Genomic DNA, 26,502 nt, shown 5'->3' on the forward strand with positions numbered 1-26,502 from the left:
AGTACTAGCTGCCCGGCGTGTCGGCCCCGAGCGGGAGGCTCCGTCGGCGTCAGGGTGCAGCCCCGCGGCCCTCTGCCCGCGACGGCGCCGCCGGTGGCCCAGGCCCCAGGGCGAGGCGCAAACCCTGAGGAGGGCGGGAAACCCCGCAGCCGAGCCGCGACGCGCGCGCCCCGAAGCCGCGGGGGCGGGGCGGGCCGCTCCCCTGTTCTGCATATTCATGAGGCCGGGCGCGCCCACACGAGCAGCGGCGAGGGGAAGCCTTCTTTCCGAGGGAGCCTCGCGCCCCGCCCAGGAGGCCCTCGCGGACTCGGGCGTGGGCGGGGCCGGCGAGGCGGGGTCGCGCCGGAGACAGCCGTTGAGTCCCTGGGGGGAGGCGGGGACCCGCCGAGGTGAGGGCGGGGCGGGCGCGGGGGTTCCACAGAAAAACGGCGCTCCGGCGCCGTCAGCCCTCCAGCCGTTTGTTAGTTTTTTTGCTCTTCTTCTCTCGACTTGAGGCTTTACGTTTGATTTAAATTATTTCGCAGAGGCTGAAGGACTTTGAGGAGAAGCGGCGAGGCCAGAGCTCAGGAGAAAGAGGGGAGCTTCTAGGTAACATTTCTCCTCACGCCGGACGACGACGCATTTCACACCGACCGGGGGAAGCGCGGAGGGCAGGGAGCAGGGAGCAGCCCGCGCCCCCGCGGTCGGGGCCGCGTTTGAATTCAGGAGTTGGTGCGGAAGGACTCCGCCTGGAAGGGGAGGCCGCGGCGGCTGGCCGCCTGCCCCCGGCTGGGCCGGGGACCTCTGCTGCGGGGAGCCTGCTGCGGCTCTCGGGGGTGCCCGTGGCCCGGGGAGGTCATCTCCAGCCCCTGGGGTGTTGCGCCGGCGTCAGTGCCTGGCGCGCCCCCAGAGGTGGGCGAGGGGATGAGGCCCCGCGGGATGGCCTCAGCCTCCCGCCACCTTGTCCGCGATTTGCCGCCTGATCTCCGTGGACTTCAGTTCCCAAACACTACGGGAGACAGGGTCTTGAAAAATCAAGATCAGCCTGTCACGAAAGTGTGTTCAAGTGTGCAGAGCATGGGCCGGGGTGTGCAGCACATCGTGCACCTCGCTGGTGAAAACGAAGAGAAAATATGGTTCTTGTCCCCAGAGTTTTTAATCTAATTATGATGATAATCTGATTCCCACTGGACCACAAATCTCTTGAGATGTGCACAGAAATTTTCATCTTTGTAATTCTGCGCGATGCCTAGCCCGGTGTAGTGGCCCCAGCAAATGCTGAGCGAGTGATTAATTGAAGTAGCATGAAGAACATACTGGAAAACCAAAAGAGCATCCACAAAAGTCCAGTTGATATGGGGGAAACCACCTACTCCGAACACAGAGTAGGAAATCATCAGGGCCCAATGGGATTGGTTAAAATGGCGAAAGGTAATCTGTGGAAGCCAACTCTGCGACCTCTGAGTAACTGGGCGACCTTCGGCAAACCAAGTCCCCTTGCTGGACTTCGTTTTCCTCTTTATAGTTTTCTTTTTACATTTAAATACGTGATCCATTTTGAATTACTATTTGTACACAGTGTGAGATTTCGATCGAGGTTCTTTCTTATTGTTTTGCCTGTGGATGTCCTGTTGTTCCAGCACCGTGTGTTAAAGATGATCTGTCCTCCACTGAATTGACTTTTCTTTAAAATGAGGGATGGATCAGTTGTAGAGGATGTCTCCTCTCCCTTCTCACTCTGATGAGTCCATTCAAGCACTTCCATTAAGCCGTCCTCTGCATCATTTACGTGTTAATGTATGGAAGGCCACCTAGTTGCATTTTAGAGTCCAGCTGTTAGATATCATTCACTTGATAGAAAGGGTTTCTGTTTGTTTAAAAAATGGTTTTGAAAGAGTGGGAAGGATGGGTGGAGGCATTAGGAAGTTAACTATTACACTGTCTTTGGGTATATGTTTTAAAACTTTGGTTTTTGCTTCACTGGGAGAGGCCACACACACACACACACACACACAGTGGCGTACACACACACACACACACACACACACACACACAGTGGCGTAGGCCTTAATAAACTGAACAACAGCTGGTTACCCTTTATCTAAATCTTGGATTTGCACGTAAAAGGCTAAAGTAATAAGTAATTGTGCCACCATTTTAAATAGGTTGAGCAATTTGAGATGTAGGTTAAGAGGTAAGCCCTGAGTGAGACTTAATCTGAGAAAACCTAGAAAACTTGCCTCTTTCTCGGTCCTTGTCACAGAACGGATATCTCAAGCATAATAGCTTGATTTCCTGCGAAGTATCAGATGTTTGTGGATCCATACGCAAGTGAATACATAAGTCAAAGACATTTGAAAGTTAGAGTTTTGTTTTTAAAATGCACAGTATGAAACCTCTCCTAGGTTTTTAGGTAATGAGTCAGAACAAGGTGATAAAAAAGATCAGTTATTCTCTGAGAATACCTGATCTGTAGAGTCATACCTCCCAGGGCTGTCAGCTTGTGAGCTTTCAAAATTAAGCCATTTGTACTTGAATAGGAGACCTCTACAAAACACCTGCTCAAAGGGAAAATGACAGTAGCAACAAAATAGAGGTTGAAAGGAACCTGGCTATCGAAAAAAAATTGAGATCTTTTTTGCCTTCCTGAAGCAAGCTCGTTTTAGAACACCAGAAAGAGACACTATTGTGTTTACAAATAAGCAAGCCCAACAATTAGGAAGGTGCTGGTAGCACATCAGTTTAGATGGAATGAAAACAAAGCGGAATTTCATTTTGAGAATTCATTGTACCAAAACCCAAAATCTGTTTTATTCTCCATTCTGCCACTACGTGGTTGATTGACCTTGGGTAAATCAATAGACTTCTCTGGACCTTGATTTCCTCATTTAGAAAATGAGATGTTTGGACTAGATGATATTTAAAGTTCCTTCTACCTCTAAAATTCTGTAATTCTTTTCTAGACCCTTAATTTTTCCTTGTTCCTATAGTGTTCTCTATTGACTCAGCGAATATTTATTAAGCATCTACTTTGTTACGGTACTGTGGTGGTGATGAGGATTTAAGAATTAGCTAAACCAGACACAAAAGGTCACATATTATATGATTCTATTTATATGAAATGTCCAGAATAGGCAAATCATAGATATGAAAAGTAGATTAAGGATTACAGTGGGTCAGGGGGAGGAGAGAATGGGGAGTGATTGCTAATGCACATGGGGTAACAAAAATCTGGAATTAGTAGTGACGGTTGCAAAACTTTGTGAACATACTAAAACCCACTGAATCATACCTTTTAAAAAAATTTAAGGAAATAAGGAATGAGCTAGACAGACACAACTTTGCTCTCATGTTAGCTCACAATAGAGTGGGGTGAATACTTAAATGTGACAATGATAAAGTATATGTTACAGTGGGCATGTAACCCTAGACTTGGTGGTGGTGGTGAATCAGGAAATAATTCCTTGAGAAAATTATACTAAGCCATGTCTAGGAGATGAGTAGGAATTGGATCAGAGGAGGGGATTTCGGGTCAAAGGAGTATTGCAAAAGCCTGAAAGCTGGAAAGAATATTATCCTTTAAGGTAATTAAAGTAGATAAGAATAACTGATGCAGAAAAGTGTAAGGGAAAACAAGAGATGTGGCTAAGGAGGCCTGAACCAGATCTTGAAGCCATGATAAGGAGTCTGGGTTTTATTCTGAGGGAATTGAGGAGTCATTGCAGTATTTCAGTCTGGGAAGTTACATAATCAAGTTTATAATTTTAAAAGTAAACTCTGACTGCAGTACAAAGAACAGACTGGAGAAGGGTTCAGACCAGCGACAGGCAGACTGGTGGTTGTAGCAGTCCAGGCAAAAGATGAGGCTGATGTGATCTAAAGCAAAGATTACAATAATGGGAATAAAGTGAGGTGTGGACAAATTTAAGAAATATTAAATAGATTGGATGTGGGAATAAGGGAGAAAATGGTTTGAGTCACAGTTTTTAGGCTTGAGGTATTTGATGAGATCATTCACGGAGCTAGGGAACAGAAATAGTTTTTCAGGGAAAAGAACTCACATTTGGATTTGTTGGGACCGTCAAAGGGAAACTGGCTCATAGACAGAGGTATAGGTCTGCATCTCCCCAGAGAGACCTGAGGTGTATACGCATGAGAATCATTAGATGAGAAATAGTAAGTGAAACAATGGGAATGTATTAGTTTGAGCGGGAGTATGTTTAGAAGTAAAGAAGAAGAGCTCATAGGACAGAACCCTGAAAACACCAAAAGCTTAGAAATAGGCCAGGGAAAAAGTCTGAAGAAAGCAGTGAGAAGGAACAATAGGGAGGCTGGAAGAAAATCAGGAGTTCAAATACAATATATTACAACATTAAAAAAAATAGACATCCTTTGTTACATACAATAAAGTGTCAGACAGTATTCCAAGTGCCTTACAAATAATGACTCCTTTTATCCTCACAGCAGTCCACGAAAGTAGGTACTATTATCTTTATTTTATAGATGGGGAAACTGAGGTACACAACCTCAAGTTGTGAATGACATGGCAAATGAATTGCAGGCTGAGATTTGATCCTAGACAGGCTGGCTCCAGAAGAGTATATTATGTTACTTCTCCAGATAAATGCATGCTTGGATAAATACTGTAAGAGCCCTGAAAAGCTGGATTTATTGTCTCCATTTTACTGGAGCCCAGAGAGATTTAATTTGACCAAATCACACAGCTACTAAGTAGTTGTGCAGAAGTTGAACCCAGGTTCCTTAACTCCAAAGCCTCTTTCTACTACTTTATACTGCTGGTTATTTTTTCTCTGTATATATATATATATATATATATATATATATATATATATATATATATATATGTAATATGTACATACATATGTGTTTATCAACTTTATTTAACTCTGCTTATTTTATAAATGTTAATTCCTCAGGTATTTACCAAATGCTAGTAGTGGCTACTTTTGAATTGTTTCTCAAAAGCAAGTGCCCTGGATGTCTCAGAGTTTTCAGTGTTGATATCAATTTAATCCAGGTTATCCATACATTTAAAAGTATGAATGTAGTAATGCCTTGTGTTCTAATTGGCTGATGCTATTTTCAGGACTTGATTCTCTAGAAATGCCATCAGAATGTCTTATGATCATAGAGAAATTTTAAAATATCAGTACTTAAAAATCATTATTCCTCTTATTATCTCTAAGACTAATAATTAACCCGGTAGGGGTTGGTTTACTGTGGTTTAATGGGCAGGAACTAGAACTTAAACTCCTGTAGTTACTTTTCCCATTTTATTTCTTGAAGTAAGGGAGGCAGTTGATGTATTGAGTTAGCTTTGAAGGTTATACTCAGAAGTGAAGGTTATATTCTGAAGTCAACAAAAGATACCTTGTAATCTTTAAGGACCAAAGGGACTATTTGGCGATTTTCTGTCTTTTATAAGATGTTGTAAAACAGTGTCCCCTAGCGCTGCTCTGAAGAAGTAATGTGAGAGAAATTAAGTATTACTTGTTTATAATCACTGTCACCACCTTGTGGCAGTGTCCTCAAATAATTCGGCCCTCTTGGAAAATCTTCCAGAATCTTGATTAATCTGTACACAAAAACAAGTCACAGGCTATCCTGGGTGGGAGTGGGGGTGGGGGGTCTATAATGGAATGTCTTTAAATAGGTTATTTTCCAAATATTTTGGTCACAACTCCATAAAACCTTGAAAAGAAGCCCCAATTTAAATTAAGACCTTTGAAAAGGAAAGGGGAAGTTTACTTCTTTTTTGTATGTTAGTGAAGCACTAGAAGTGAAAACTAGATGTATTTTAAACATTAACATTTTTTATTATGGTAAAGTATACGAAAAAATTCACCACCCCGTGTGTATGATTCAGTGGCACCAAGCACATTCATAGTGCTGTGTAACCATCACACTGTCCATTCTAGAAATTTTTGATCATCCTGAACAGAAACTCTGTACCCATTAAAACTCCCCGTTCCTTCTACCCTCCAGCTCTTGGTAACCTTTATTCTGCTTTCTGTCTCTATGAATTTGAATGTTTTATTGTTTTCAATGTTCATCTGTGTTATAGCATGTATCAGAATTTAATTCCTTTTATGGCTGAATAATATTCCATTGTATATACCACAATTTAAGAAATCCATTCAACTGTCGATGGACATTTGGGTTGTTTCCACTTTCTGGCTAAGCCATAAATAACACCGCTATGAGCATTGGTGTACAAGTATCTGTTTGAATCCCTGCTTTCAATTATTTTGGGTATATACCTAGAGGTGGAATTGCTGGATAATATGGTAATTCTGTTTAACTTATTGATGAACTGCCATACTGTTTTCCACAGCAGCTGCACCATTTTACATTCCCACTAGCAGTGCCCAAGGGTTCCAGTTTCTCCACATCTTGACAAACAAATGGTATTTCCTTTTTTTTTTTTGAATACTCATCCTAATGGGTGTTAAGTGTTACAGTAACTTTTGGGTTGACTCTGAAAGCCAGTTACTCATAAGTTAATTCAAGGAATGTTTTCGAGCCCCTATATATATATACAGATAATGTTACACTTTGAAAGAGTAACAGGTATGAATAAAATACATTATTGAATCTTTAGGTGACTTACACTTTATTTTTCACCTCTAAAATTATTTCAGAACAGGTAAATCAACTTAAATTTTCATCAGGTGGTTGGAAAAACTAATCCAAAGACCTTATGCCCAACTTATAGAAAATTGGTAAGAGGTAAAAATATGTATTAAGCTAATGTTTCAAAGAATACAGTCAAATCCTAATTATATAGTTCTTTGAAAATGCATAATAAGGTTTAGGTTGGGCAAGGTCTCTAATTTTTTTTTTTTACAGGTTAGACTTTTTAAGAGAATCCTGTACGTTACTACAATGGCAACTGCTCAGCTCTCCCACTCTATCAAAATTCGCAAGGCATCTAAGGTATTAAGAATTAAAATAAAATCGATGACTATTTAGTGAGTTAGTTCAGAATCTTGACTTTAATCTTCAGTGTTTTTTTAAACAGTTTTATCAGTTAATTGGTACAGAATACTCTGGCAGAGTATGTCTATATTTTAACTGCCTAATGGACTGAGGATGATCAGGAAATTAGACTAGAGCCTACAAAGTAATTTACTGGGTGCCTGTTTCATGTTTACATATTTAGATTTTCTAGAGTAAAAGAAATCAAGAAGAAAAAAGACGTTTAAAGAGAATGGTTTTTTGTTAGACATTCACTTCCTGAAGTAATTAGGAAAATTCGTTGCTCACTGTAATGTGATTATAAGAACTGAGGGAGAGAGCACTGAGAGAAACTTGGCTACTGGGTCCCTGCAGGAGCATGCTGGGGCCAGGCAACCTTCCTGGGCTCACCTGGGCAAGTTGTATCTTGTCCCATGACATCCATTAGTGAATCAGCCATTTATTCAATGAGAGCCCGGCTCATACAATAGTATTTATTTATATATTATATAATATACATGTAATACTGTATCACTCTCTTGGAGAATTAAAAAAAAAACCAGAATCTTCATTTTCCAGAAATTTGTAATCTGGTTAGGGAAATAAGATTTTACAGGAGTTAAGTCAATAAAGCAGAATATGCCTTATATTACATATGTGTGAGAAAGAGTAAAGCAATACAAATCATAGGAGTTTAGAGATTTTGTGTAGTCTGGAATGGTTTGTATATTCCTCATTAATGAGATGTGATTTAAGGTGGACCTTGAATAATGAAAAGGATTTGGATAGAAGGGAGAGAATTCCATCAGGAAAACCTAGGATATGCTTTGTCTCAGAATCAAATAAGCATGGCGTGTTTTAGAGAACAGTGGAGAACCCATCCTTGCTGGAGTGGAGTTCCACGATGGACAGAAGTAGAGAATACTATTAAATAGGAACTTTGGGGACAAATTAAGGATCTTAAAAGTGAGGCTAAGGAATTTATACTCTATTCTGCGATCAATGGAAAGTCAGTGGGTTTGATCATGACAGTGAATAATAAAATTGTTTTAGAAATATTAAGCTGTAGAAATAGGAAAGATTAAGGTTGCAGGAGAATTAAGGCAGAGCGAAAGTAATCATCTTTCTGGCTCAAATTCAATATACTCATCAAATAGCCTCCTGATCTCATTTGGTTTCTTAAGTGTGCTTCCTTCCTGGGGGGAAATGCTGAGCTGCGTATATGAATTGCCGTAAGCCTGGTAGTTATTCTTCTCACTGTAAATTAATAAGTTGACTTTTGACATAAACAGATCTTTGTCATTTGGACTGCATGAACTACTTCTTGTACATTTTAAGTGACTGCATTATTTTGCTATTTAATACTTAAAACAACAATAATAATAATTATAGAAGCTAACATTCATTCAGACTTACCATGTACTGGGCACTGTGCCAAGGCTTTATATTATTATTTCATTTAAATTTCACATTAAAGAGGAACTGAAGCTCAAAGAAGTGAAGTAACTTGCCTTAGGTCACATAGCTTGACAGCTAAGCCATCAAACATCACTTAAGTCATTAGCACATTATCTTAATAAATAATTTATAATAGTGTTTTTCTAGGATCAAACTACAGTATATTCATGTATTATACATTTTTAAAAACATTAAGGATGACCCTTAAGTATTAGATTAGCTGAGCTGAGAAAAAAATTCCCTGGAGAATAGGGAAGTAGCAGAATTCTGGAGGCCCTTTCCAAACATTGATTTTCATTACTACAAATGGCCTTTTAGATTCTATATTTAAAGTCGATGTCTTTATACTTTCAGGTTATTTAATTTTACTAATGGTTATGACTCAAGTATTGCCTCTAAGTTTTGGCCTGTTTTTGATAAGTTACTATATATGTATGCCATGCCAGCTATTACCCAATTGCCCAAAAGAACCTTAATTTCTCAGGATTTATGGGTACAAAAAGCAATTTTCTGTAAGATTTTACACATTCACACCACATACACACCTAGTTCTCCTTCAACTTCAATCCTACTTCTGCTACAGCTTATTCTTCCTGAAACAATTATTTTACTTACTCTCCTGCCCAAACCCACTGACTTTCCATTGATTACAGAACAGAGCAAAATTCCTTAGCCTGGCTTTTGATCCATAATAATCTGGCACTAAAGTTCCTATCATACATGCAAGAGTAGTAATTTATTATATTCCTTTTTAAATAACTGAATATATATGGTTTGATAATTCATTGCCACCATATGGTGTACCAAAGAAGCAAGATTATATAGCAACATCATGTTTAGAATCATGTCCAAAAGACATTCTAGAACCAGATCTAGATACAGAAAGCTTCTGGGGACTTCTTTTTCATCTCAAGGTATTTGTAGTAGTATCTGCCTTTAAGTAAAAGAATAATTAAAACTTCAACAGTCAAAACTGTATAAAATAGTAAAATTTGAATAGGAGATAATTTGAATTTGAGTGAGATAGAGACTTGCCAACCTAACTTCTAATAGCATAGATTAGTTTCACCTGTTTTTGTACTTTATAAAATGAAATCATACAATAGTATTTATTTATATCTGGTTTTTTTGCTAAACTTTATGTATCATCTGTAATGTCATGTCATAGAGCCATCTATAGTGTTAAGTGTATTCATTTTCATCACTATATAGTATACCATTGTGGAATATACCACAATTTGTTTATCCATTCTCTTGATGGGCATTTGGGTAGTTTCCAGTTTGGGGCTGCTACAAATAAAGTTTTATGAACATTCTTCTTGTGCACATATATATGCATATCTGTCAGGTGTATCCTTAGGAGTGGAATGTGGGTCATAGGATATGCTTAGCTTTAGTAGATACCACCAAGCAATTTTCCAAAGAGGCTATCCCCGTTTACACTCCTACAACCAGCTTTAAAAGTTTTGATTGATCTGCATCCTTGTCAACATTTGATATTTTCTGATTTTTAAAAATTTTAGCCATTTTTGTGGGTGTGTAGTATCATCTCATTAAGATGTTAATGTGCATTCCATGATGGAAGTTCAAACACCTTTTCATTGTGTATTGTCCATTTGGATATCCTCTTTTGTGAAGGTCTGTTCATGTCTTTTGCCCATTTTTCTTTTTGGTTGTCTGTCTTTTTCTTAGTGAATTTTAGGAGTTCTTTACACATTCTGGATATGAGTCCTTAGTTGGACATATTTCTTGAGAATATATTTTCCCACTCTTGAGTTGCCTCTTTGAACAGAAGTTCTTAAGTTTAAAATAGTCTAATTCATCAATACTTGGAAAATACTTTAAAATTATAATGTATTGAGGCAACACCAGCTGGAGTTCATGAGACATTTGTGCTAAGATTAAAGAAGACAGCAAAAAGCAGTCTCATAGATTAATTGTAACAAAAATGATCAAATTTTTATTTTTATGTTAATATATGTACACAATAAAATATGACAAACTTTCATTGAAATCATAACTCAAGATACAAAACAATCAGCAAATGTTCTGTATGTAAGATGACAGTAGAAACTTCTAAGATTCATGCATCTGTCGGCATTGCTAATATGGCATTGCTAATGTGGCACACCATTTCTTATGGTAGACTAATCATTTAACAACTTATGTAAGTCATTTACTATGTCATATATATACATATACACATACACACATATATAAACTTTAGAAGGAATCTTAGCATCGATACTTTTTGTAGAACCTTAGTATTCTGTAGAACTCTAGCTTAAGCAAACCACAAAGATGTGGAAATACATGGTAGAAGAATAGTAGATAAATAATTCCTTGTGGCTAGATTAGGGTGCAATAGGAGAGGATAAGGGAGTGGGGGAGAGAGGAGAAGGGGGGAAAGGAGGCAGGAGAGCTAAACAAGGATAAGATTTTGACAGTTCTCAAATGCCACACTAAGGTACTTGAACTCTATCCTGTATGAAGTGTAGCGTCATGATATGATTTGTATTGTTTGAAGTTAATAATGATGGCAATATGAAGGACAGATTGAGTGGTAGGAACTATTGACAGAGCACTCAGGATACTGCAATAATAAAAGGTATAAGGATTATGTCCTGAGCAATGGCAGTGAGAAGGGAAAGGAGAAAACGGTTTTGAGAACTCTTTTAGAGAAAATTAATAGGATTTAGTGATTGGATATGGATTACGAAGGAGAGAGAGAATCCAAAGATGATTCTGTTTCTATCTTGTATGATTGGAGTGGATGCTGATTCATTTGTCTGAGAACTGGAATCAGGTATCAGGGTGATAGAGATAAACTGAGTTTGAAGGATCTACAAAGTGGTCTAGGTACAAATGTGCAGAAAACAGACATATGGTAGTATGGCTCAGAACAGAAATAAGGACTTAAAGTCTTCTGTGTATAGGCTGTAACTGAAGCAGTGAGACTAGAAGAGATTACCCAAGGAGAGAGAGCTATGGAAGGAGGAAAGGACTGCAGACAGAATGCTGGGATAGGAGCAATTTTTAAGGGACGGAAAAAGTGGAAAAAACAGAAGAGCTCAAGACAGATACGGAGAGATAGATGAAAAACCGAAAGAAAACAGTGCTATGGCAGATGGAGAAGAGGGAGAATGTGAGGTGTACAAGGATGTGACACAAGAACAAGAGATCAGCGACAGGGTGTACTTGATGACTGGAGAGAACAGCGTAGAATGGAGAGGGTAAAAGAGACTGCAGTGGGTTCTGAGGAGTGTGTGAAAGGGAAGGAAGTATGTGATAGTAAAACTCCAGTTTTGCCTCAAATCCGTGGATCATTGTGAAATAAATTATGTTAGCCTTGAATTACTTAGATAACTGTCTCTGCCTTTCTGCTCTGCCCCATCTGTGGATATCTAATTTAATGTAATTTTCAAAGCCCTGTTTCCATTTGATTACCTGTAAAGGTATCAGATTTGTAGTCTTGAGAAATCTTTCCATCATATCCGTGATTATGATGTGATGGGCTGAATATATTAAAGGATACTAATATTTTTCATCTTTGGTTTTTTTCCCCAGGAAACAATTTTCCCATCACAAGTCACTAATGAGCATGAGTCAATGATAATGGTGAAGAAACTTTTCGCTACTTCTGTCTCATGCATAACATACCTAAGGGGATTGTTTCCAGAGAGCTCTTACAGAGAACACCATTTGGATGGTAAAATTTAACTAAATGGTTACTTTGGTTGTTGTAGCCCATTTCTCTGTTTGGCAGGAGTAAACTTTTAATTTCTCACAGAGTATGCTAATTCCTAGTCATGGGTCTGTTCTTTAAGATCAATTGCTAATTCATTTTCCATTTTAATTTCACTAAATGTAGTGGCTTTACTTATAGAAACCATTAGTGTCCTGGCTAGATACCAAATGACAGGCTGAGGGGAACAGGAATCTGTATGGACAAGCCCAGTAATTCCAAACTGCACCTATAAAAGCAGCAATCGGATTAAAATCTCTTTGGGTCATGTAGCTTTGCACCCTTTTGTGCCTTAGTTGAATTTGTTCTTTGAGGTATACTTTGGCCTTGAGGAAGTTTAACAGAGCCAGGTAAAAAAAACTACTTTCCGTTAACACATATAAATATGCTGGGGAAGAAAAAGCATACTCAGGCCAAACCCGTTTGTTGATTAGCATGGATATTTAGACAATTATTCTAAACAGCTCTTTTCTTTTTTTTTTTTTAATGCCTTTAAATTTATGACCTTGTTTCCTTATATTATAAGCTGTTTCTTTCTCCTTGTCTGGTATTAAAAAAAACAAAGTACCTAGGATTCCCCAATTTCTCAAAATTATATTACTTTTTTAAAAGTTGAATTGTGAAAACAATTCAGAAAATCTTACTGATTTTTCATTAGAATTGGAACTCTCCGTTTGGAAAATAAATACAGAGAGCTACAAGTTTCCTTGTAAGATGTTATTTTCAAAGTCTAACTTTAAATTTCTCACATCTGTATTTACTGATATACCTTGGCCTCATTCCAATTTAATTTTCTTAAACATTTGGTTCTCTACATGAGCATCAATGATATGCATGTGTGCTATAAACACAAAAACATGATATTTGAAATCTGACAATCTTATTTGTATTATATTCTCTTTTGGTCTATAGGATATAAATTTGTAATAGTTAATATCTTTGTATGTAGCACATAGTTGCACTTTCTCCCCTTATTTGGAATTTGGAATTGAAAAAGGACATGTTTAGAATAATTAATTAAGTGCTTATTATGTGCCAATCCCTACCCTAGGCATGGGGGGTGTTAAAAGACAAAATTCATCTGAGTAAATTTGAAGATCTAATTGGCTTTGTTCAACAATAAAAGGAAGACTCTAGGAATGACTTGTGAAAGATCAGTTGCTAATTTGCAAGCTTTTCTGGTCTATGAGGGGAACATACTGAAGATCAAGGATGTCAGATATCCTCAGGGTTTTGCCATTTTGCTTCCTGCATTCAATTTTGGGCTTTACTGGGTCCGACCAACTTCTACACGGCTGACAAAGATCTAGCAGCAGGCCCCAATAATGACTCTAAATTCCTCAAAAAACTTGTAGGAATCCTTCATAGGTTTAGGAAATTCTTTAACTGTGGTCCTAAGTATGGCCTTTGACCAATGAGGGGGATTGCTGTAACCTCAGGCAGTTTTATTTTAAAAGATAACTATCAACAGTCTCTTCAGAGTGGAAAGGCACTTCAGACAAAGAATAAAGCATGAGTACTCAGATAAAGGAGAGAGGGGAACAGTAGGAGCACATAAGTTCTACCATTTTTTGTTTTAGGTACCTACGTGTCTTTAACTTTTCATTAGTCTTTTGCACTGAGTTTTTAAATAAAGCTATTTTGGAATCTTGAAGCATTTGGAAGCTTTTGCATGTCAATTAAAATAGGCATCCAGTTCCATTTGTTTAATTCAGGAATCCTTACTTTCAAGTGTACTTCTTACATAAATGATCTTGTCCAGTTGGAATGTTCCCTGTAATGGCCATTGTAATTCTAGGTTGTTTTTAGTAAGATTTTGCCATTTTTGTTGATATCTACAGCTTCTGGAACTAGTTTTTAGACATAAAATAAAGAGGTATGTGAGAAGGTGGAGGCACTTAACTCTTTAAAAAATTCCACTTCTGATCACGGGAAGATAGCGGCATGAGTAGCTCAGTGGAAATCTCCTCCCAAAACATATACATTTATGAAAATACAATAAATACAACTATTCCTAAAAGAGACACCAGTGGATACAGTACAACAGCCAGGATACATCTACATCTGTGAGAACTCAACATCACACAAAGGGGGTAAGATACTAACCACGGCCAGGCGGGACCCGAACACTCACCCACCCAGAACCTGGTGGGAAGAAAGGAATCAGAATGGGGAGGGAGTGAAAGCCCAGGACTGCTAAACAACCAGCTCTAGAAATTCGCACCCGGAGTGCAGACACAAGGCGCATGAGGTGCTGAATATTAGAGAAATGGAAAAGCAAAACCTGCAGGCAGGTCCCCGCAACTGGCGCCCCTGAGACAAAAGAAAAGCGAGTGCTTTCTGCAAGTCTTAAAGAGACAGGGACCTCACAGCTGGATGAAGTCGTCCCAGCACACTTAGCCAGCAGCTGGGAATCCTGGGGAACTTTAGGTGCCCTAACCCCCTGGGTGGCAGTGCAGCTCTGAAGCCCCTCATGGCACTAAGCAGCCTGCCAGTTGTTCCCCCAGCTGGCGCGGACCCAGACACACTGGCCCAGTAGTGGGAGAGTGGCAGCACACGCTGGGGGGCGGCGGCACCGGAGGGGACTGGAAGTGGCCTGCATGCACCAGCAGTGCCAGAGGGGACCAGGAGTGGCTTGTGTGAGCCCGTCGTAGTGGCGACTAAGCAGCCCAGGAGCGGTCCATGCATGCTGGCGGCTCTGGCGCCAGAGGAGCCCAGGAGAGGTCTGCGCGAGCCCGCAGTGGCAGCGACCAAGTGGCCAGGGAGTGGCCCGTGCGTGCCAGCGGTGGCAGCACCAGGGGGGCACGGGAGAGGCCTGTGTGCACCTCCAGCAGTGCCAGAGGGAGCAGCCACGCTCCCAGCAGCTGACCGGAATCCCAGCCCAACGCACAGCCGCCTGGGCCAGACCCAAAGGCTGCTGCTGGCACACAGCTGCCTGGCAGGGGCACTGTTATCACGGAGAAGTGCACCTGGATTGCCTGCCACTCCCCACAGGGCTCTGCACTGCTCTGATGGAGACCCTGCCCACAGCAGCTTAGGTGATTAATCCGGTGGCTGCTCCAGGAGTGTGGGTAACTGACACAGGCAGCGGAGAAGGGCAAGGCATCCAGCAAGCAGAAAAGGACTTTCTTCTCCCAGCTGACACACCCACAACCTGCCTACAGCCACTGCTATCACCATGAAAAGGCAAAAAAATTTAGTCCAGTCCAAAATAGTTCAGACAACCCCTGAGAGAGGATCTGCAGAGACAGACCTAACCAATCTCCCTGAAAAAGAATTCAAAATAAAAATCATAAACATGCTGACAGAGCTGCAGAGAAATATACGAGAGCTAAGGGATGATGTCCGGAGGGAGATTACAGAAATGAAACAGTCTCTGGAAGGATTTATAAGCAGAATGGATAAGATGCAAGAGGTCATTGATGAAATAGAAACCAGAGAACAGGAACGCATAGAAGCTGATGTAGAGAGAGATAAAAGGATCTCCAGGAATGAAGCAATATTAAGAGAACTGTGTGACCAATCCAAAAGGAACAATATCCACATTATAGGGGTACCAGAGGAAGAAGAGAGAGAAAAAGGGGTAGAAAGTGTCTTTGAAGAAATAATTGCCGAGAACTTCCCCAAACTGGGGGAGGAAATAGTTGCTCAGACTACAGAAGCACACAGAACTCCCAACAGAAGGGAACCAAAGAGGACAACACCAAGACACATAATAATTAAAATGGCAAAGATCAAGGACAGAGTATTAAAGGCAGCCAGAGAGAGAAAAAAAGGTCACCTACAAAGGAAAACCCATCAGGCTATCATCAGACTTCTCAACAGAAACCTTACAGGTCAGAGAAGAATGGCATGATATATTTAATGCAATGAAACACGGGTCTTGAACCAAGGATACTGTATCTAGCACCATTATCATTTAAATATGAAGGAGGGATTAAATAGTTCCCAGACGAGCAAAAGTTGAGGGAATTTGCCCCCCACAAACTACCTCTACAGGATATTTTAGAGGGACTGCTCTAGATGGGAGCACTCCTAAAAAGAGCACAGAAAAAAACACGCAACATATGAGGAATGGAGGAGGAGGAATAAGAAGGGAGAGAAATAATCATCAGACTGTGTTTATAATAGCTCAGTAAGCGAGTTAAGTTAGACAGTAAGGTAGTAAAGAAGATAACCTTAAACCTTTGGTAACCATGAATCTAAAGCCTGCAATGGTAATAAGTACATATCTTTCAATAATTACCCTAAATGTAAATGGACTGAATGCACCAATCAAAAGAGACAGAGTAATAGAATGGATAAAAAAGCAAGGCCCATCTATATGCTGCTTACAAGAGACTCATTCAAACCCAAACACGTGCACAGACTAAAAGGCAAGGTATGGAAAAAGATATTTCATGCAAACAACAGGGAGAAAAAAGCAGGTGTTCGCAGTACTAGTATCAGACAAAATAGACTTCAAAACAAAGAAAGTAACAAGAGATAAAGAATGATATAATGATAAAGGGGTCAGTCCAACAAGAGGATATAACCACTATAAATATATATACACCCAATACAGGAGCACCAGCATACTTGAAACAAATACTAACAGAATTAAAGGAGGAAATAGAATGCAATGCATTCATTTTGGGAGATTTCAACGCACCACTCACTCCAAAGGACAGATCCACCAGACAGAAAATAAGTAAGGACACAGAGGCACTGAACAACACACTAGAACAGATGGACCTAATAGACATCTATAGAACTCCACATCCAAAAGCAACAGGATACACATTCTTCTCAAGTGTACATGGAACACTCTCCAGAATAGACCACATACTAGGCCACAAAAAGAGCCTCAGTAAATTCCACAAGATTGAAATCCTACCAACCAACTTTTCAGACCACAAAGGTATAAAACTAGAAATAAATTGTACAAAGAAAGCAAAAAGGCTCACAAACACATGGAGGCTTAACAACATGCTCCTAAATAATCAATGGATCAACAGCCAAATTAAAATGGAGATCCAACAATATATGGAAACAAATGACAACAACAACACAAAGCCCCAACTTCTGTGGGATGCAGCAAAAGCAGTCTTAAGAGGGAGGTGTATAGCAATCCAGGCATATTTAAAGAAGGAAGAACAATCCCAAATGAATAGTCTAATGTCACAATTATCGAAATTGGAAAAAGAACAAATGAGGCCTAAGGTCAGCAGAAGGAGGGACATAATAAAGATCAGAGAAGAAATAAACAAAATTGAGAAGAATAAAACAATAGAAAAAATCAATGAAACCAAGAGCTGGTTCTTTGAGAAAATAAACAAAATAGATAAGCCTCTAGCCAGACTTATTAAGAGAAAAAGAGAGTCAACACACATCAACAGAATCAGAAATGAGAAAGGAAAAATCATGATGGACCCCACAGAAATACAAAGAATTATTAGAGACTACTATGAAAACCTATATGCTAACAAGCTGGAAAACCTAGGAGAAATGGACAACTTCCTAGAAAAATACAACCTTTCAAGACTGACCCAGAAAGAAACAGAAAATCTAAACAGACCAATTACCAGCAACAAAATTGAAGCAGTAATCAAAAAACTACCCAAGAACAAAACCCCCAGGCCAGATGCATTTACCTCGAAATTTTATCAGACGTACAGAGAAGACATAATACCCATTCTCCTTAAAGTTTTCCAAAAAGTAGAAGAGGAGGGAATACTCCCAAACTCATTCTATGAAGCCAACATCACCCTAATACCAAAACCAGGCAAAGACCCCACCAAAAAAGAAAACTACAGACTAATATCCCTGATGAACGTAGATGCAAAAATACTCAACAAAATATTAGCAAACCGAATTCAAAAATACATCAAAAGGATCATACACCATGACCAAGTGGGATTCATCCCAGGGATGCAAGGATGGTACAACATCCGAAAGTCCATCAACATCATCCACCACATAAACAAAAAGGACAAAAAGCACATGATTATCTCCATAGATGCTGAAAAAGCATTTGACAAAATTCAACATCCATTCATGATAAAAACTCTCAACAAAATGGGCATAGAGGGCAAGTACCTCAACATAATAAAGGCCATATATGATAAACCCACAGCTAACATCATACTGAACAGTGAGAGGCTGAAAGCTTTTCCTCTCAGATTGGGAACAAGACAGGGATGCCCACTCTCCCCACTGTTATTCAACATAGTACTGGAGGTCCTAGCCACAGCAATTAGACAAAACAAAGAAATACAAGGAATTCAGCTTGGTAAAGAAGAATTTAAACTGTCACTATCTGCAGATGACATGATACTGTACATAAAAAACCCTAAAGACTCCACTCCAAAACTACTAGATCTAATATTGGAATTCAGCAAAGTTGCAGGATACAAAATTAACACACAGAAATCTGTGGCTTTCCTATACATTAACAATGAACTAATAGAAAGAGAAATCAGGAAAACAATTCCATTCACAATAGCATTGAAAAGAATAAAATACCTAGGAATTAACCTAACCAAGGAAGTGAAAGACCTATACCCTGAAAAGTGTAAGACACTATTAAGAGAAATTAAAGAGGACACTAACAAATGGAAACTCATCCCATGCTGCTGGCTAGGAAGAATGAATATCGTCAAAATGGCCATCCTGCCCAAAGCAATGTACAGATTCAATGCAATCCCTATCAGATTACCAACAGCATTCTTCAATGAACTGGAACAAAGAGTTCAAAGATTCATATGGAACCACCAAAGACTCCGAATAGCCAAAGTAATCCTGAGAAGGAAGAGTAAAGTGGGGGAGGATCTCGCTCCCCAACTTCAAGCTCTACTACAAAGCCACAGTAATCAAGATAGTTTGGTACTGGCACAAGAACAGAGCCACAGACCAGTGGAACAAAATAGAGACTCCAAACATTAACCCAAACATATATGGCCAATTAATATACGATAAAGGAGCCATGGACATACAGTGGGGAAATGACAGTCTCTTCAACAGATGGTGCTGGCAAAACTGGACAGCTACATGTAAGAGAATGAAACTGGATCACTGTCTAACCCCATACACAAAAGTAAATTTGAAATGCATCAAAGACCTGAATGTAAGTCATGAAAACATAAAACTCTTAGAAAAAAACATAGGCAACAATCTCATGGACATAAACATGAGTGATTCTTCATGAACATATCTCCCTGGACAAGGGAAACAAAAGCAAAAATGAACAAGTGGGACTATATCAAGCTGAAAAGCTTCTGTACAGCAAAGGACACCATCAATAGAACAAAAAGGTATCCTACAGTATGGGAGAATATATTCATAAATGACAGATCTGATAAAGGGTTGACATCCAAAATATATAAAGAGCTCACACACCTCAACAAACAAAAAGCAAATAATCCAATTAAAAAATGGGCAGAGGAGCTGAATAGACAGTTCTCTAAAGAAGAAATTCAGATGGCCAACAGACACATGAGAAGATGCTCCACATCACTTGTCATCAGAGAAATGCAAATTAAAACACAATGAGATATCACCTCACACCAGTGAGGATCGCCACCATCCAAAAGACAAACAACAACAAATGTTGGCGAGGTTGTGGAGAAAGGGGAACCCTCCTACACTGCTGGTGGGAATGTAAATTAGTTCAGCCATTGTGGAAAGCAGTATGGAGGTTCCTCAAAATGCTCAAAATAGAAATACCATTTGACCCAGGAATTCCATTTCTAGGAATTTACCCTAAGAATGCAGCATTCCAGTTTGAAAAAGACAGATGTCCCCCTATGTTTATCACTGCACTATTTACAATAGCCAAGAAATGGAAGCAACCTAAATGTCCATCAGTAGATGAATGGATAAAGAAGATGTGGTACATATACATAATGGAATATTACTCAGCCATAAGAAAAAAACAGATCCTACCATTTGCAACAACATGGATGGAGCTAGAGGGTATTATGCTCAGTGAAATAAGCCAAGCGGAGAAAGACAAGTACCAAATGATTTCACTCTTATGTGGAGTATAAGAACAATGAAAAACTGAAAGAACAAAACAGCAGCAGACTCACAGAACCCAAGAATGGACTAACAGTTACCGAAGGAAAAGGGACTGGGGAGGATGGGAGGGAAGGGAGGGATAAGGGCTGGGAAAAAGAAAGGGGGCATTATGATTAGCATGTATAGGGTTGGAGTGGTGCATGGGGAGGGCTGTGCAACACAGAGAAGACAAGTAGTGATTCTACAGCATTTTACTACACTGATGGACAGTGACTGTGAAGAGGTATGTGGAGGGGACTTGGTGAAGTGGGAGCCTAGTAAACATAATGTTCTTCATGTAATTGTAGATTAATGATACCAAAATAAAAAATAAAAAATAAAAATAAATTTAAAAAAAGAAAACTTGGTTTTATGTGATTTCACATTTTTCCATAATAGGTCATTTTAATGATTAAACTTGACCCTTCGGCCAGAAAACAGACCAATGGATTCCTAGGGATCGGGGAGAGGTTGGCTGCAAAAACGCATGAGGGAGGAACTGTTCTACACCTTGATTATGGTGGCAATTGCATTTATTAAATTGCTTGGTGAGGTTTTCACTGAATGTCAAGTATACATCAATAAACATGACTTGAAAAGAAAAAAAAAATTCTACTTCTTTTAGCTAAGCCTCTCTGGGTCTCTTGGAGCTAGATTAATCCCTAGTAGGAATGTGCTGCTGTGTTGGAGATTGTGTGGTGGTTTACAGTGTACCTTATTGTGTGGAAAATTTCTTAAGGTTGGTGAGTGACCTAATATCAATACAACCCATTCTGTGACCAACTTATAACATGGGTGTCTTTGGGTTAGGTGGTGAGCTACTCTAACAGATTTTGAATGTTCAACCTTTGCCCACCAATTTTGTGGCTTTTTTTGCTTTTGAGATTCCCTTTAGCAATAGCTTTTACCTGCTGAACCCAGTCCCACTTAAGTGAGACCCAGTCCAGTTCCAGACCCAGTCCAGTTTTAATGTCAGACCCAGTCCAACTCTGGCCGGTAACTACCAATTCCCAACATGGAATCTGGGAACTGGGGGTGGGACTGAACCAGAAGACCCCCAAAGAATGGGAACTGTGGACTGATTCCAAACAGATGGGAAGTGTAGCTGCCACCAGCAGTTCCCAACATGAAATCTGGGGATCTTGGGACAAAACCAAGGTCTGAGGTTCCCAACCAAATAGGTAACTATGGAAAGTCAGTTAGATGGGGAGCTTGATGCAAAAGTGGAGCTCAAAACAAGAACTTACCTATGACCCCTGGAAATGGTGAGAAAGAGGGAACCCAAGAGTTCATGTGGTACCCTCCTATGTTTTTCATTTTCCCTAAAGTTGTCAGAGTTTGCTTCAGCTCCCACCTCTGCCACCAAGTCTGTTAAAAGACAAAATGTAATGGAGTAAATTTGAAGATGTAATTGGCTTTATTTATGAATCAGGCAGCCTCCCATCCAGCAGGTAAAAAGAAACTGAATTGCTGTACAAAGTGGAAGACTTTTATAGGCAGAAACAGGGCCGGACAAGGAAGTTATTAGTAAAAGAAAAGAAAGGATTGTTTCAGGCAAGGTCACCTTTCTTTGGAGAAGGAGCTGTACTCTGTTATGCAGATTACCTCACTACTGCTGTTCAGGAAATTCCAGATTGACTGGATAGAGGTCACATTCTTGCATTTAAGTCTTGGTTTGCTAGTATGGGACAAGTGAATTCCTTTGGGGTCTGTTTTTTTGTTTTTTGTTTTTTCTTTTTTAAACAGGGGTAATACCATTTCATATAGCTTTATTTTTTGTGAGTTTTAATGGAAGTTATATGTCTCCTCAATATTTGTACTTAAAGTAGCATATATCATGAAAGTGCTCAGTACTCCTATGTCACTTTCTTTTTGGTAATCTTTAAATGTTATACCAATGTGGACTTAATTTTCATATCCTTGAATACAGGTAGAGGTGACATCAATTTTAGAATAGAAAAACAATATGAAAAGGTAAAGGACATTACATGGAGTCATACATGAATCAGTCATTGATTTTTTGACTCATCTGAACTAAAACTCTTTTAATTTGATTTTCCTATTCTTCCCTAACTATAGTAAGGTAGTTGAGTTTAAGGTGAAATTAATGTTTGAGAATAATCTGTAGAAAAAATTCTCACTTTTTTTTTTTCATTGAGAGGGAGAGAAATATTAGAAGTGATCTTGAGATTGAGGTGTGGTTTTACATTGATTAGCAGAGATGGTCTCAGTATAACCTTATGATTACTTAGAATTCAATAGAAGGAAAGAAATGACACAAATTGATTTTGCAGCCAAGTTAGTTGTGCTATATTGCAGAAAGAGAGACCGCTAAACCATAATCAAAATTGGAACTAAGCCAATTATCAATATAGGGTTTAGGTTTAAAGCAGATACTTAGAGATTAAAAATGTTTTTATATGCTATAAAACTAAATCAGTTATAGAAATAAAATAGTTAAAGGCATGCACAATTTTAGTACAGCAGTCATTTAGGAGATGAAAATAGACTGTGTTTATATTTTTGTAGACCTCAATTTAAAAATCCTCCGAGAAGATAAAAAATGTCCTGGGTCATTGCATATTATCAAATGGTAAGTAACTGAAATTTCACAAAAGTTGAACAACATTATTTTGGCTGAAATTACCCATAAAACTTTATTTGGTAAGATCATTTTCTTAAAGCCATTTCTTTTTGTTTTGAAGAAAATGGACTTGTATAAAAAGAAAGAAAAATATCAATCAAAATCTGATTGCTCATCATGTGCATGTCAGTATCCTAAACATTATGGGAGGCAAAAAGAAGAATAAGATGTGGTTCCCTACCTTGATATTGCTCACTATTATTGATATAGTTCTATCAACATATTAAAGGATACTGAGAGTTTAAAAAAATGATTAAATGGGGAAGGAAAAATGATTATCAGTTTAATGTACTCCAGATAAAAAAATGTAAGTCAATTCTGTACTTGGAATTTTTTTGGCTTTGCATCTGGCCCAAACTGACATCAAGCATTTATTTCTTGACAGGATTCGAGGTTGTTTTGATGCTTTGGAAAAGAGATATGTAAGAATGTTTTTAAATTTACACCAGAATCAAAGACTCATCTTTTATCTCTTAAAAAAAAGTTCAGCCTTTCTTTTGTTGTTGCATTTTAACAGTGTATTGGTGTCTACATTTGCATGTATGTATGACTTTCTTTTTATTTTGTGTCTTTGTTGTCCTGTTGATGTCTCATTTATATCAATTAGAAGGGACACCCCTCATTTTTCTCCTTTACATACTCATCTTTTTGACCACAGAATTTCCTCTCATGTCACTGGGAGAGATCCAGAGTATATGGGACAAGGGAGACAAGAATCTGGCATTTAGCACATTGAACATGTTCAAAATAGTGGTAATTCAATTCATGACATAAAAGGAAAAAACAGACTTGAATAATCAGTTGTTAATCCCTCTTAGTTATTTTGTTAACTATGTTTGTATACATAACCTGTTCCCTCAAAATAGCTAGTAGTATAGCTTGAATTTTTTAAAAACACAGCTTGAATTTTAAGTTTTTAAAAATTTTAATCTTTCTTGTTGCCTACGACAGCTATGAGGGTGTAAAAATTAGAGGTTCTAGTCCTGATAGAAGAGACAAGATGTATATAAATAAACTTTCTACCACTGCTTGCCCTCCTTTTCCCCGTCTATATCTTTTTACTCCCTCTCAATTCCTATTCCTTTAAGAAATCTTGAGGTGAGTCAGCCTTACATGGGTTTATTTAGTTGAACTCACGCATTTCCTTTTGTATCAAACAGTTATTACTCATGACTTATTCACTGACCTGGGGGAACTGAGGATGCAAAAATAAAACAGATAGGTGATTGTGCACACAAAGAACTTACAGACTGTGGCAGAAGAGAAATGATGTTTGTATACGTGGCTGATGATTGGCTATTACACACTGGCCCAACTGTACCTGTTGTTAAAATATTGAAATATTCCATATTGCATGGTGAATAGCTGCTTTCCTGAGACCTTGAAGGACCTCCACCATGTTCTCCCCCTCACCCCACCAGTGTCTCTTTTAGGATCACCCCAGACCACTCCACAATCTAGCAACCAAAGGTTAAACACCTGGCTAGTGGAGAGCTTCCAGTAACCCGACTCCAGGACTAAGTTGGACTGATGGAAAGATAAATATGGGAAAGGTGGGGTTCTGTCCAGTGAGGGACATGAGGCAAATCCCAGGAAGGAAATGCTTTTGATCTTTGAAGGCCCTTTAATATTGGACAGGTTGAGAGGGGGAGAAGGTCATATCACCGGTATACTGAACAGTGCTCATTCATTTTCCTTCATCCATTCATTTAGCAACATTTCTTGAGTGTCCTTAATTGAGTTACAGTACAATATAGTTAAGAGCATAAGTCTTGAAATCAGACAGTCTGAAATGAATCTCAGTTCTGGCACTTAATACTTATGTGATCTTGGCCAAATAAACTTCCTCTGGGTACCTTAGTTTCTTTATCTATGAAACGGGGATAGTAATAGAATCTACCTCTTGTTTGGGAATTGAATGAATTAATCTAAAGCAATGGTTTTCAAATGTTAGCTTTGCAACCAGGTCACCTGGAAGACTTGTTAAAACTCACATTGCCAGGCTCCACTCCAAAATTTCTGATGTGAGAATTTACACTTCAGACAAATTCCAAGTGATGCTGAGACTGCTGGTCTAGGGACCATACTTTGAGAACCACTATCTAAAACATCTAGAACAATGCCTAGCACATAATAAGCCAAGTGTTAACTGTGACTTCCTCCTTCCTCCTCCATTTTCTCTTTCTCTCTTTCCTTTTCTTTCCCTTCTTCCTTCTCTGCTTTCCTTCCTTTCTCTTTTATTCCCTTCCTTTCTTTCTTATTTACTCTGTGTCAGACATTATACCTAGGTATTGGGTGAGATAAAAAGGAGAGAAAGATGATTCCTACACTCAAGGGGTCACAGTTTAATGAGAGAGTCACTTCTCGAATAAATAATTACAATAATACTAAAATAGCAATATAATGTAAAAAAGATTTCTACCTAGTTTGATGGATTTATTTTACTAAATAACTACTTGTATGACTGAATAAAATTTACTGTTTTGAGAGATTAAAAGACAACCCCTTAGATTAATGACCTAGACTCTTAATAGTATTTGTTTTTTATTTGTTAATATCATATAACTTTTCCTTGTAGGATATAGTTAGTGTTTTAGAAATAGTCTAGTTTGACTGTCTAGAGATTTTGAGAGATGTTCTCCTATTAAGATGATGATAATTTCTAGTTGTGAAATTTTGGGTGATTTTTGCACTGTTTTCTTCATACTTCATACTAAGCATGAGTTCTTTAAAATATGCACATATACATATTTTTGGATAGTTCTTGTAAGAAAGTGACTATTTTGTACATAGCCTCCTAATTTTTTTTCTTATTCCCATTCTCAATTGCCTACCATTCCAACCCACTGTCCACATTATGTTTTTTCAGAAATCTAAGTTTGATCATGTCATTCTTATGCCTAAAATTCTTCCATGGCTTTTAAAATTAAGTTCAGAGTCCTTCATGTGATCTGCAAAACTTGTGTGACCCACTCCCCATCTGCCTTTCCAAGTCTTCACTCACCATTGCTCACAATGTTGGAACCACACAAGGATTCTACAGCATGCCAAGTGTCTTTTACCTTTGTACATATTGTTCAAAGAACAATGCCCACATCCTTCTCTATTTTCTACCCCACATCTTTTACATGGCTAACTCCAATTTATCCTTTATATTTAGGTCTCAGACTAAATATTTAGCTCCTCAGGGACACCCAACCTAGACTGTCCCTCTGCTTAATGTTCCAAGCGCTCTGTGCTGCTGCTTCATGGCATTTAACACAGTTGTAATGTTTGCTTTGTTTAATATTTTCTCCCCTGTTGATTTGAAGGTTCCCTGAGATCAGGGGCCATGTCTATTTTTGAATGAATGAATGGTTATTAATCAAATAATTAATATAAATTAGAGTTTCACTGTATAGTTTTAATACCAATTGCATGCAGTAACCACAATAGCCACACAGTGTCACTAAAGTTTTAGTCCTTTGGGTTTTAATAGGTGAATCATTTAATATGAAATTATGGTCCTGAAAATTTCTCATTTGTATTCCAGTTTTCAGAATTCATCATAGACTTGATTAGGTCTCTGTCTGTATATCTATATATTCTTTACTCTTTCCAGCAGAGAGAATCTCTTTATAGTAATATAAATATACATAGGGCAAGAGTTTTGTAGACTTAT

At 38.7% G+C, this 26,502-nt stretch overlaps 1 protein-coding gene across 9 annotated transcripts in view; it reads left to right on the forward strand.

Annotated features, from left to right (window-relative positions):
* Positions 1-244: 244 nt before the first annotated feature.
* Positions 245-26,502, forward strand: part of HORMAD2 (HORMA domain containing 2) — a 116,035-nt gene continuing 89,777 nt past the window's right edge. For 5 of the 9 annotated variants that reach the window (XR_012125615.1, XM_073222906.1, XM_073222907.1 and 2 more), the window contains exons 1-6: positions 396-588; positions 6,335-6,407; positions 6,850-6,936; positions 11,983-12,124; positions 22,727-22,790; positions 23,227-23,263. Coding sequence is in view for 4 of the 9 variants with exons in the window: in XM_073222906.1 (XP_073079007.1) it covers positions 6,405-6,407; positions 6,850-6,936; positions 11,983-12,124; positions 22,727-22,790; positions 23,227-23,263 (333 nt within the window). In the remaining 5 variants the exon portion in view is untranslated. The other 4 variants (XR_012125618.1, XR_012125617.1, XR_012125614.1 and 1 more) reach the window with 3 other exon arrangements.

This window comes from Manis javanica, chromosome 15 (genome assembly GCF_040802235.1).
Source record: "Manis javanica isolate MJ-LG chromosome 15, MJ_LKY, whole genome shotgun sequence".
NCBI classification, from domain to species: Eukaryota; Metazoa; Chordata; class Mammalia; order Pholidota; family Manidae; genus Manis; species Manis javanica.